Genomic DNA, 13,389 nt, shown 5'->3' with positions numbered 1-13,389 from the left:
AAATCTTAAAAAAAGAAGAAGAAGAAAAAGTCATGAGAGTTGTATCCATCACTGAGAACTCAGTATAAATCACAGATTCAGCAAGAGCATGTCATAAAATTAAAAGCACATCTGTCAACTTCTCCAGTCTTTTGAAAGAATAAAACTGGGCTACGAGCCGCACACAACTGTTCTCTCCCTACTGATTCTCCCAGAGATGGAGCCCGCGCATAAAGATTTACAGAAGTTGGACAGGCCGACGATAAATTTGTCTAGATAAGTTTATGTTGAAGGATATGGGGGGTTCATGGACTTTTTTCACCTGAAGATGACTTGAGCAATTATCCAGAACAGTCTGGTGTCCACAGGACACCACTGAAGCTCAGATGAAGAGAGACTCCCCCACGTAGCCACAAAGCAAGAGGAAGTTCCAGGCAAAGCCACAACTGGAACTGAGACTCGGATTCAGATTCTTGCTTGAAGTTCAGGGCTTTGCCCCCTATAAGCTACATTCTCATAGGACAATTGGATAGATAGAAGATAGGTGGATGGAAAGATGATAAGAAAAGATAAGACAGAAAAATGGGGGGGAAATTAGAAAGAAAGAAATCCTCTCTTTAAACATGAAAATTTATTTGAACTTCTTCCATCCCTGCCTTTCAATAAATATCCTTAAACCAAACGGACCGCCCCCACTGGCCTCTGAGCTTCCCCTCAAATCTGTATCTCTCTATCCATAAACAACCCTGACCTCTAGATCTTTGCCGTCCTTACTAATGAGTCCATCAATCTGTGAGAGTTTCGTGAGCAGAACCCAACACCCAGCGCATTCGTTCTTAGCCTCATTTCTGTCTCAGAACGCAGAGGATAACAGTGACACGTACACACTGGCAGTTTTTCTCAGGCAGCTGCATAGACGGCGGGATTAGGCAATACTTCGTTCCCAACCTGGTTAGCCATACAGTGCACCCCGGTGTTCCTTGACACCAGGGCTGGAAACTGCTGGGTTTGCCCATATACTTTTCTTGGCTTCCCTGGCCTTTATCTCGGCAAATACACTGAGCAAGTCTCCATGGGGAGAACAGAAGATGTAAAAAGGTGGCCTGTGGTCCTCAAATTCCAATCCCTAAAAGCTAGAACACTGACTTAATGGCAGCCTGAGGCAGAGTGGGGAAGTCGTGAGGACAAACATTACACGTTGAATGCACACTAATCTCAGCCGTGTAAACACAGCAGTGTCACTAGATGTGCTTGGTGTAGGAACACGGTGATGCCAGACGGGGACAGGCACCAGTCTCACTCCCACCCTGATCTCTTGGGGGAGCTGTATATGTGGGGAGGAGCGGGCAGCATGTATTTAAGCTGGTGGTATGGACTGGAGCCTCAGAGATCTTTCCCCATCACCCGACAAATGATGTTGCCTCTTCTTCCTTTAGTTTCTACCCAGCACCATCGCCAGGTGGAGCTGCTGGGCAGAAACTGTCTTAGTGATTCATCTAGTCAGTGTTCCCCGAGCACCCACTACGTGGTGGGCCCCAGGCCCAGCCTGGGGATTCAGAGATCAAAGACAGAAGCCCTTCTTCCAAAGGCTCACAGGTTGGTGGGGACATTTAATTAGTAAGCTATTATTGGCAAACTGATTCAATAAATACGGTGAGAAAGGAAGGCCCTAACCCAGCTGGGGAGAGCCGGGAGACCTCAGGGAGGTCAAGCGGTGCTTATCCCAGGGAAGACGCCATCCTGGACAAGGAAGGGGGTGCCATTAATGCTACCCAGTGCTGTATGCTGGGCCCTGTGCCAAGTACGGATCTTCTTTAACTTACCGTGGGGTTACGTACACCATACGCCTCGCCTACTGAACGTCATAGCTCAGCCTAGCTGACCTCACACGTGTTCGGAACACTTACGTCAGCCTACGGTTGGGCAAAGTCGCCTAACACACAGCCTGTTGTATAATGAAGCGTTGATTATCTCATGTAGTTTATTGAGTACTGCGCTGAAAGTGAGAAACAGAACATAGACGGCTGTGCATGGGTGCAGCATGGCTGGAGGTTACCGGCTGTTGACCCTCGCGATCCGGGGGCTCCCAGGGAGCTTCGGCTCGTAGCCCAGCATCACGGGAGAGGATCCTGCTGCGTGTCACTGGCCCAGGAAAAAATCCACAGTTCTACTGAACGAGTATTGCTTTCACACCAATATAAAGTCGAAAAATCGTAAATTGAACCATCCCAAGTGGGGGACCATCTGTACTAGAAAAGTGTCATCTTATCGGTTCGTTAAACAACTCGGAGGCAAGCGCCCTGTCTCCGTCCGTTGGGGCCGCTCTCATACACCACCATTGAAGGGCGGCTTGCGAGCTGTGGGAACTTACTTCTGCCAGCTCCGGAGGCTGAAATTCTGAGATCGGGGTGCCAGCGGGGCTGGGTTGTGGCGAGGGCCGTCTCCCGGCTTGCGGAAATCTTGCATCTTCACAAGGATGAAGGGATGAGAGCACTCTCTGGGGTCCCTTTTATAAGGGCGCTAATTATCTCCCCAAAGCCCTTCCTCCTAATACCGTCACATCAGGGGTTAAGACTTCGACATACGAATTTAGGGGGGGACACATGCATTCGGTCCTATGGCCACCCCAACCGTCTGCGTACTAATGTGGTTTGTTACCTGCTCATCCAAGGGCACCCGGGAGGTGAGAGTGTCAGCATTCAAACGCAGGTCTGAGTCCAATGCTCACACTCTTCACACTGGGTCTTTCCAAGTTCTGTAGCATGAGGAAATAAAAAGGATGAAAAGGTGGGTCACCAGGCTGCCTCAGTCGGTAGAGCACGTGACTCTTGATCTCGGGGTTGTGAGTTCGAGCCCCACATGGGTGTAGAGATTACTTAAAAATAAAATCTTTTAAAAAAAAGGGGGGGTCAAAAGGTGAAGCATGAGTCTGCGAGATTTCATGGAAAGAACCAAGTGGTGAATGAGGCTCATGGGAGGGGGAACTGGCCGCAAGCCGCCCGAGTCCTCCGATGGAGTGTTGCATCTCTTGGGGGATGTGGGCGAAGGGGAATCTCCTGGCGGGACCCCGGCAGGTGGAGTCTGGGATACGGGCACAGCAGTGTTTGGGAAGCACGCTGTTACCCTACTGTGTGGGTTACATCCCTGAACATAGCGTCTTGCTCCTCGCCTGCCCCCCCACCCACTCACACACACCAACACTTTCCTCGAATATGGATGCGACCCAGAGGCTGCTTCTGGTTTCAGAGAAACATAAATGTTCTTTTCCTTTATTCCAGGCATGCCTGGAATGCCCCTCGTTCCCCTGCCTCCTTCCTTCCCTCCTCCCCCACCACGCCAAATAAAATAGAATACAATAAGAGCAGCATGCTAGAGTACCCAATATGCTCTGCGTGCAAGCTTGGTTAAACAAATCACATTGACCTTTAATAAAGATGTGCCGGATGCTTCCTTCTCTCATTCAATATGTTAATCTTCGGGCCAAGCTGCCAGCAGAGCAGGCACCATGAAGTGCCGACCTGATCTTGCTACTCCCCGGCCTTAAACCCTTCAGTGGCTCCACATTGCCTGCAGGAGGAAGCCCAAACTCCCAACAGCACAGAGGAGGACCTCCCGGGTGTGGCCTGCGCCCTGCGCACCGCTGGCTTCATTTCACGCAACACCCTTCCCCCCCCACCCCTGCAGCTCCCCAGCACTCCGGCCCTCAGCCGGTGTGCCTCCCTCTCTCCATCCTCTGTTCCTTCCCTGGCAGAAACGTCTACGGTGCCCTTGACAGCCACGCTGCCAGCCACACACTGATTACCTCCTGTCATTCAAAATGCAGTTCAGGTCAGCTCCTCGATTAATACTCTCCTGAGTCCCACCCCTCAGGCAAAACTGACAGCCTCTCAATGTAGCCAGCACAGATACATGTCGCTCTCCCTGTGGCTCCTCGCTGCAGTCGCTTCATTACATCCTGCTCACCTACACCGAGCTTAGCGCTTGACATACATTAGGGCTTAAGACGCAGAGCCACGTGGTGGCTAGTCAACAGAAGCTTGTTGTGTCGGCGCCTGATGTGACTCCCACGGTGTGTGCTCTGGACACCGTGGCTCGGTAGGGAAGCATCTGACGCCACAGGCCAGAGTGCAGACCCCCAGGGCAGCCGTATTCCAACACCTGTGTCTCTCCCGGGCTGGTCTGGATTCCCTCCTGTTTGGGTTGGAGGGTGGACACACTTAAATGCAAATTGAAAGAAAGGCCTAGGGTTGGCCTCCAAATCCAGCTTGACCACTCTGTCTGTCTCGTGGAGACGTTCTGTGCCCCCCGTGGGGTAGTCAGAGGCCGGGAGGAGCAGCTGGGGACAGAGCAGGCGGACAGTGGTTTTATTTACATCATTCCAAACCACTGGATCAGTTGATCTGTTCTTAATTCCGTTGACGATTGGAGGAGCGCTGAAATTCAAGTTCCCTTGGCAGAGAGGACTCTTTTTTATCAGAGAAACTTGAGTGAGCAATTTCTGGAGGAAGAGATGGGAAAGGAAGGGGGGACTTTGCCCAGGAAAATGGATTCGCCTCCCTGATACTGAGGATCTGAAGGTAGGAACGGGCCTGGCCAAGGTGCACTCATCACCACGTGAGAGGAGAGGCTGCATTTATTTACTTGGCCATTTGTGGTCTGTCTCGTCAATAGAATGAGGGTGGGCACCACATCTATCTTGTTCACTGCTCTCTCCCCAGGCCCTCCCTCACCCTCTGCCCAGCACAGCTGGTGCTTACTGAACATTTGCTGAGTGAATGAATGCCTTTGGGCTGGAAGTCAGGAGAGCTGGGTTCCAGTTCCCATTCAGTAGTCACCAGCCAGCTCTGTGACCTTGGGCAGGTTACTGTGCCTCTCTGATCTTGCCAATGGGGATGTTATTATCTGCCTGACCAATCTTCTAGGTTATTGTGAGGTTCCAGCTCTATGTGAAAGTCCTTTTGTACCATTATACGTGCACAGTCCTAAGCCTGAGAGGTCATGTCAACCGCTGAAGAGTTAGTCCTTTTCCATGGAGAGTTGGAAACATGATGAGAGAATCTAGGAGGAAAGGAGAAACCAAGCTCTTCCCTCCACCTGCCAGGTACTGGGTTCCCTGGGCCTTCTGGACCGGCCACAGTGATGGACACTCATGACAAACTGGGGGTGCAAGACCCCTAGAGACTTAGATCTGGAATCACCAGGACACAGAGGGCAATGGAAGCCATGGATGTAGATGGGCTTCTCACTGTAGTGTGAGGAAGGGAAAAAAAAAAGAAGTCTTGGACTTGTCCCCAGTAAATGTCAACACCAAGAGTAGCAGGTGGAGAATCAGGAGCCAGCAACAGAACCTGAGAAAGAAAGGCCAGAAAAATAGGAATACCAAGCATCATGTTTTGGAAGCTGGGAGAAGAGAAGAAGCATGTGCAGAAAGAAGGGGAGGGATCCTAGAGAGAGGAGGAGGGGGAGAGAGGTTCATTGGAATTTGTGGGTATCTGAAAACTTCAGTACATTACAGTGTTTACAAAAATACAACCAATGCATTGAAATTAAAAATCAGAATGAAATAAACCAAACGCTCATGGCCACTGTTTCAGATGACCACGGTATTGATTATCCTCTTGTTTTCTCTCCTTTTTCCATACAGTCTGATATGCATGTATGTCATTTTTATAACTGAAAAAGCATATTTGAGAGTAAAATACATATGAATGTGACTACCTCAAATAGGTGTAAAAAGAGAAGAGGCTACGTGCATGGGCGCAATAAGGAAGAGGCCCACAAAAGTGAAATCAGTTGTTGGACTTAACTGTTGACTCTCATGGTAGATTTGGCCTGATTTGCTTCTCTTTCTAAAAGTGTTTTCTTAATGTTCTTTTAATTAAGCAATGTTAATAAAGAAGAATGGTGACCAGGCAATGTTTCAGTCAGCCCTGAAGCCTTTAACTGTGTATTTCATTATGACTATAATGCTAGGTCTCGGGGACCATAAGCAAGGACTTGGTTCATTCTTGTGCCCTCGTGGTAGACCACACTTCTGTTTGCCAACATTCAGTGCCCGATCCTGCCAGAGAAATGCGCTTCCTTGAATCCCTGATGGCAGTCTTGGCCATGTTACCTCTTTGGCTACCAAAATGTGAGCAGAAGTGACATGTGCCCCTTCTGGGATGGGAGATTTAAGAGCCAACATATGCTTCATTTTGGTTGCTTTCTATCATTGCTACTCATAAGGGTCTAGATGGCAGCTGCTGTCAGGGCCTGAGTCCCAGAGTGTGGACAGCAATGGCATGGAGGAAGGCTCCCAGCCAACCTAGGATGAACAAGTACGTGAGCAAGAAATAAGCCTTTGTTGTTGAAAATAACTGAGATTAGGGCAGGGGGGCTGCTCATTTTTGTAGCCTGTCCTGGCAGATATGGTCTTCTGAAATCTGAAAAGAAAAAGAAATTATCAGCAACCCCAGCACGTTCTCAAGAAACCGAACTCTTAAGTCTTTCTCGTTTCCTTCTCTAGATGATGCATATTTACTACAGGGACTTAACATAGAGGAACTATATCCAGAGACCTCTAGTTTCATTACGTATGATGGCTCGATGACTATCCCACCCTGCTATGAGACGGCGAGTTGGATAATAATGAACAAACCTGTCTATATAACCAGGATGCAGGTGAGCTTTTCTGCGGACTTTTAGCTAATGGGGAAGATGACGTCAAGACTGGCTGAGTTTGTGGAGTGCCTGTTGATTAGTTTGCTAGGACTGCTTTGACAAAGTGTAACATAAACTCCATGGCTTAAACGGCAAAAATGTACTGCCTCCCCGCTCTGGAGTCTATAAATCCAAGATCAAGGTGTCAGCAGGGTTGGCCCCTTCTCAGCAATGTAAGGAAGAATCTATTACACACCTATCCTTCTGGTGGGTGGCCAGCAACCTTGGTGTTCCTTGGCTCTTAGAAGCACTGCCACTCTGCCTTTATCTTTATGTGGCGTTCTTCCTCTGTGTCTCTGCCCAAATCCCCTTTTTTATAAGGACACCTATGTCACCCCGAATTAGGGCCCACCCTAAAGACCTCATCTTAACTAATTACACCTGCGATGACCCTATTTCCAAATCAGGTCACATGCAGAGGTACTGGGGGGCTAGGACTTCGATTTATGAATTCTGGGGGTCCACAGTTGAAATCACCACACCTGTGCTTGAAAACCCAGCATCTGAAAAGGCTTAACGTGAACTAAGTGTAGAAGCATCCCACATGTCTGAATGAGAAAAGACAGCAAGGTTAGTTCCCAACGTGCACGCTGCAGTCATGATGTTCAAACAGCAAGTGAGCAAAGTGGGTGGTGTGTCCAAATACGTTGGACAAGCTGGAGTTTTAAAAAGCTTACTAGGGGCGCCTGGATGGCTCAGGCAGTTAAGCATCCGACTCTAGATCTCAGCCCAAATCTCAATCTCACGGTCGTAAGTTCAAGCCCCGTGTTGGGTTGGGCTCCATGCTCGGTGTGGAGCCTACATTAAAAAAAAAAAAAAAAGTTAAATAGATTTCCTTACTGGGAAACTTGTCAGGGCCTTTAAATTGATAATACGTGTGTCAGTCTCCAAGAAGAGCGTTTCACAAACTGTCGAAATGTGAAGTATTTTTTAGAGCATCTCAGGGGCTAGTATGGCCCTGAGCTGCCTGAGAACCAGGGCTGAGCACCGGCTGCCAGCTTTGCCATTGGCTTTCTGTGCTCTTCCGCAGCTGTCACCCCCACTTATGTGGAACAAATGCTCCTCCCCTTTATAATGAGGGAGTATATCACATCCACCCCAGTTCCAGAATTTCTATGATCGTCTATTAAAACTAGAAAGGAAGATGAGCAAAGGAAGCAGAATCCAATCTCCTTGATGGGATACGTACTCACCACCCAACAACCTGAACCATTTGAAGTCTCCAATCCTGTCTGTGTTGATGGGGATTCTTTTGGTGACAAGCCACCCCCTCCAGATCCCTTACTTAGAAAAAAGGTGGTATTCAAGAGATATTGAGATCAGAAATCAATGTCAGGAATTCCCGAGAAGTCTGTCCTCTCTGTTCTCTTTAGTTTCTTACTGCACGTCCGTTTTGTTCTTCTTTCCTGTTAGAGACAGGAAGGTCTTCCTTTGCTTCGCAGTCCTGGGCTGGAACATGGCGGAAAGGGCTGTAGTCCAGCTACCCAGTCCCCATAGTCACAGAGAAGGAACCAAATTGATCGAGCTTAATTTAGCTTGGACCCCTGGATCAATCACTACGGTTTGGAGAACACCCATGGGGGAGGGAATAACTCCCTGAATTATTGGAAGTTACAGAACCACAAGGTGTCAGAGGACAAAGGGACCCTGGAGAACAACTAGATGGGTTTCCTCCTTTGACAGATGGTGTGTTTGAGCTTAAGAGAGAGCAGAGGACTTGCTCAGAGATATGCGTGACCTGGTGAGGTAGAAGCAAGGCTCGCTCCGTGCACGGAGGCATCAGGGGGCCGGCAGCACACCTGAATCCGTGAAACAGGGTCTCTGCAGGGCTCAGGGCAGACTGACCCAGTCAGGACTGCCTGGCTCGGGCACGGTGTACACAGTCCCACTCCTTCTCTAGCGCATTTAGGATGGTAGGTGGGACTCCGATGTGTCTCTCTCCGCAGATGCACTCCTTACGCCTGCTCAGCCAGAATCAGCCATCCCAGATCTTTCTGAGCATGAGTGACAACTTCAGGCCTGTGCAGCCCCTCAACAACCGCTGCATTCGTACCAACATCAACTTCAGTTTACAGGGGAAGGACTGTCCGAACAACCGGGCCCAGAAACTTCAGTATAGAGGTGGGTGCGCTGGCTCGGAGGGCACGGGCCCAAGCCGGGGCTCAGGCATCTCATCAGAATCAGGATCACAAATGACAATGAGACCACGCCCTTCCATTTGTATGGTGCCTTCCCATTGGTAGAACTTCTGTATCATTCGAGATAGACAGACATAGAGATAGACATACAGAGATAGAAATGGGGAGGGGGTGTCAAACCTTCGGATCCCTTCTGGTTCAAACAAGACAGCCTTTAAAAAAAAAAAAAGGAAGAAGGGAGGGAGGGAGGGCAAGAAAGCAGGAAGCCAGGAGGGAAGGAGGAAGGGAAGGGAGTTTTATTGGAGCCCAAGTTTGGAGAGCTGCCTGTGATACGCAGTCTTCACAAGGAAGAAAGTGCTCCCATGAAGGAATATTTGGTGTAAGGTTATGTACACTATTTTTGCATAAGTAGTTACCTGAATCATGACATTAAGGACATTTCAGAAAGTTGCAGACCTCTTCGTAAGCCTCTAGTATGTACAGCACCCTAGGGCTTTCAACTGATGCGAGCCAGGGAGGTATTTTCCTTTTTCTTTTTCTTTACATTTTTATTTAAACTCCAGTTAGTTAGCATACAGTGTGGTATTAGTTTCAGGTGTACAATATAGTGATTCAGCACTTCCATACGTCACCTGGTGCTCACCATGACAAGTGCACCCCTTAATCCCCATCGCCTAGTTCACCCATCCCCCACCCACCTCCCCTCTGGTAATCATCAGTTTGTTCTCTGTAGTTAAAGAGACTGTTTCTTGGTTTGCCTCTCTCTCTCTTTTTTCTCCTTTGCTCATTTGTTTTGTTTCTTAAATTCCACATATGAGTGAAATCATATGGTATTTGTCTTTCTCTGACTGATTTCACTTAGCATAAGACAGCATTTTTATTGCCATTGTACCCAAGGGCCCAGAGAGGCTGATTTTCCAATGTTATCTGTTAGACCAGGACAGCAAGAAGCATTCAAGCTTTTAGCTATGTGCACAATGGACCCCCACCCCCTTTCTCCCAAAAGGGGAGCAAATACGCTGGATGCCGGGCCATTGGGATCCAATGAGGTAACACGTGTGAGCACATCTTTTTCTGGTGCTATGTCCCTAGAGGTGACTATTACCCCTACTAAAGGAGACATTTAAGATGACTCCTGCCTCCTGTAACCCTCTCACCCACATCCAGGTCTCTCTCTTTTCCTACACATGCTAAGTATCTGTTGATTGCTGTGATAAACCCTCAACATGGAAAGGAAGATGGAGGCAGAACGGGGTCATGGAGATGTCTTCAACAAGGAATCCACACACCTGAGCTCCTGGTCTGGTTCTGTCATTACCAAGCCATGTAAACCCAGCCAAGTCATTTCCCCTCTAGACCTGGCTTCTTTCATGACAGTCTCTATAGCGTCTATTTCATGACTAGTGAGGAGCAAATGAGAGCCCTTTGTAGCAATGACATGCCACCCAAATGTGGGGACTATGGATGTTACCAGGCAGCTGCCCCTTGATCCCCCACTTCATGTCTCCTACTTCCCCCCCATCTCCTTCTTTCTTTTTTTCTCTGTCAGATACACACAAAGTGTCAAAACTATAATTTTCTGTTCCCTTCCTGCCAGAACTACCAGAAAAATACTCCATTCGTTGAGCCTTCCCTTTATTCAACACGTAGTTATGATGTGCCTGCTGTGTGCCAGGCACTTAGCTAGGTGATGGGAATATGGTGGTGATGAAGACAGATAGGGCTCCATCCACGCAGAGCTTACAGTCTAGAGCAGAGGTTGCAAACTTTCTGCAAGGGCCGATTAGTAAATCCCTTAGGCTTTTGAGTCACAGAGTCTCTGCTACACTCTTACGTTGTCGAGTGAAAGCAGCCATAGACAATATGTAAATGATTGGTTGTGGCCATGTTTCAATAAAACTTTATAGACAAAAACAGACCACAAGCTATATTTGGCCTGTGGGCTGTCATTTGCCCACCCCTCGTCTCAAGCGCTGGCATCCACTGGAACTTTCTTCAACTCTGGAAATATTCTGTATCTGCCTGGTTCAGTATGGTAGCTACTAGCCACATGTGGCTATCAGACATCTGGAGTGTGCTTAGTCCAACAAGACAACTAAATTTTTAGTTTTCATTTTAATTAATTTGAATGTATGGTAGCCACATGTGACTGGTAACAACCCTCTGGGACAGCTCGGGCCTAGAGGTTTATGAGAAAGCAGAGGGGTGGTCAGGATACATACGTACAATTTACAGAACTGCCCCCTCCCCTTTGGAGTAAGCCCCCCCAAACTTTGTGCGCCTTAATTCAACTCTACCTCATTTTGTGTTGTGTGTGTGTGTGTGTTTTCCTTTCTCTCTCTTTCCAGTAAATGAATGGCTCCTCAAGTAGGGAACAAGGCCAAGAAGAATCTCAAGAAGAAATGCTACAACTGTGAATTGATGTAACCTAGAATGCCCCCTTCTTTCTTCTCTCTCCCTCTCTCCCTCAAGCCTCATTCACTCTTTGGATTGGCCCTTTCTTCATGAAAAGTGTCTGCAAAACCATGGCAGAGGAACACATCTCTTCCACACACTCACCGACACACACACACACATAAGCACTCGCGCACACACATGTGAACACATGCAAACAAATCTACACATAGACACACTCACATGGCCTCCAAGATGGAAAGTCAAGTTTCAGAAAAAACAGGCTCGTTCCTAAGAGGTCTTAGAAGAAAATAACCAGTTAACCTGATTACAATTTTGATACTGTTTTCCTGAACTAATAAACCTACCCAATGAGACTTTTCAGCCTTTGTACATACAAAATTCTTCCAAAAGAGAGAGAGGAGAAAACACAGCTCCGACAGCATCAAGCGGACTTTGTTCTTGGCATCAAGTTATCTCGGGTGGTGTCCTAGGATCCTCTGAGGGTGCTGGTGACAGGTGAACCAGGACAAATTTGGCCAAGGACACTTATTTCTAGATTGTGATTCTTCTGTTTACTCAAAAAAATTCAAAAAGAAAAGGACAGACCTTGAAGAGATACACATTGTATATATATCACTGCAGACTATAAAGAAATGGAATTATTTCCCCTCTGTCACATATCTGTAGTAGGATTTGCCAAGATCAGAATCGATCCATTCACTGTTTCTTGTTTTCCAAAGGTCATACATTGTGTTTGGTTATTGTTAACAGCTCAATAAATGTGTTTAACGAGTTAATTTCATTTTTCTGCCTTTGGTCTGTTCTCCTTCCTTACAGGCGAAGCCTGCCTCCATTGCAACTGCATTCTTTGATTTCACTTGTTCCTTCATCTCTATGTTCTGTTCATTTGCAGCCAGTTTTGACTGAGTTTGTGGCAATCAGGAATGCATTTGCTAAGCAAGTATAACTTTAATTCCACTCCATGGCTCAATCATTCATACAAGGTGAGCTTCAGCCTGAGATAGCAGGCGACAGATTTCTTGCATTTCTCAAAACTGCCATCCCCCCTGTGATACTCCCTTGAAGGAATGCATTTTGCCTTGTAAATTCCTGGGAAGGGGGTGTCTTTTCTCTCCAGGTGCAGCCGGATCTCACAAAATACAAACGAATGCCTTTCTTTCCTTGTTTATAATGGTCACTCACTGTGTTTGGTTACTGTCAAGAAATCAATAAATGTGTTTAACAAGTTAGCCGGTACCCCTGTCTGCATTTATTGAGAAGGAGAATGCTCCCTGCTGAGGCCTCTGAGTCCTGCTGTGTCCACAAGCCATTGCAACTGTGGCCGGCAGGGCCGTGGAGCCACCGGAGCCGCCCGGCTGGCCATTCCCAGAGCCAGGTAATTAACACCCTGGTGAGAAAACATATAGGCTTAGCTGCTGGAGGGGGAAGATTGGGATGTTCGTTCAGTGGCCAAATTAAAAATAACTTTCGTCTCTCTTTTCTGTCGCGGTCCCCAGAAAGAGGGACACACGCAGGCACACAGGGTCTGTTAGCTATATTGATGATGAAAAAAAAATGATCAAACAGTCAAATACTTCATATTTGAAATAATACACTTAATTGAAGTGTTTTCACTTTTTACACCGACGTGAGTTAAATGATGGCCTTTGCAGTGATGACCTAGGAGCCCGTTTCTGAGCAATTGTATTTTTGCAGAAAACCAGATCTGTCTGCAAAGGTTCAGGGTAGACAGGGGGCAGTCTTCCTTTGTGTGGCTTGCTGCTTTCTCTGCGAGACAGAATCTTTCTGAGCCTGCAAGGGCAGATGGCGGCGTAGTACAGCGGCTGAAGAATATTGGTAAATCGACCAGACCTGGCTTCAAATCCTCACTCTGCCACTTGCCTGCTTGCTGTGTGATTTAGGCAAGTGGCTTTACTTCTCTGATCTGGGTGTACAGGATGCTAATAACTGACTCTGTGAGTTGTGAGGCTTAAATGCAACACAGCTACTTAGAGCAGGCTGCCAAATACCAGTGACTGTTCGGTACGTGGTGCCTGTGGGTCATGTGTGCGGCCCACCTGGCAGGGTTTACGTGGACCATACCATACCTCCCTCTCCAGAAAGGGCTTAGCACCAATCACAAAGCCATCAATTAATATCAAATGAGAGTAAT

The 13,389-nt window shown here is 47.6% G+C and overlaps 1 protein-coding gene across 3 annotated transcripts in view; it reads left to right on the top strand.

Moving 5' to 3' along the window:
• CA10 (carbonic anhydrase 10) overlaps window positions 1-12,466 on the top strand; it is a 483,725-nt gene extending 471,259 nt beyond the window's left edge. For 2 of the 3 annotated variants that reach the window (XM_008687829.2, XM_040640851.1), the window contains exons 8-10: window positions 6,488-6,642; window positions 8,628-8,802; window positions 11,168-12,466. In XM_008687829.2, the coding sequence (XP_008686051.1) occupies window positions 6,488-6,642; window positions 8,628-8,802; window positions 11,168-11,190 (353 nt within the window). In that variant the 3' untranslated portion in view covers window positions 11,191-12,466. Of the gene's footprint in view, window positions 1-6,487; window positions 6,643-8,094; window positions 8,803-11,167 lie in introns of those variants that run through there. The other variant, XM_008687835.2, reaches the window with a different exon arrangement.
• The last annotated feature ends 923 nt before the right edge of the window (window positions 12,467-13,389 follow it).

This window comes from Ursus maritimus, unplaced genomic scaffold (assembly GCF_017311325.1).
Source record: "Ursus maritimus isolate PB19 unplaced genomic scaffold, ASM1731132v1 scaffold_24, whole genome shotgun sequence".
Taxonomy (NCBI): Eukaryota; Metazoa; Chordata; class Mammalia; order Carnivora; family Ursidae; genus Ursus; species Ursus maritimus.
Note: the sequence above shows the minus strand (reverse complement) of the source record. Positions and strands in the feature narration are given on the sequence as shown.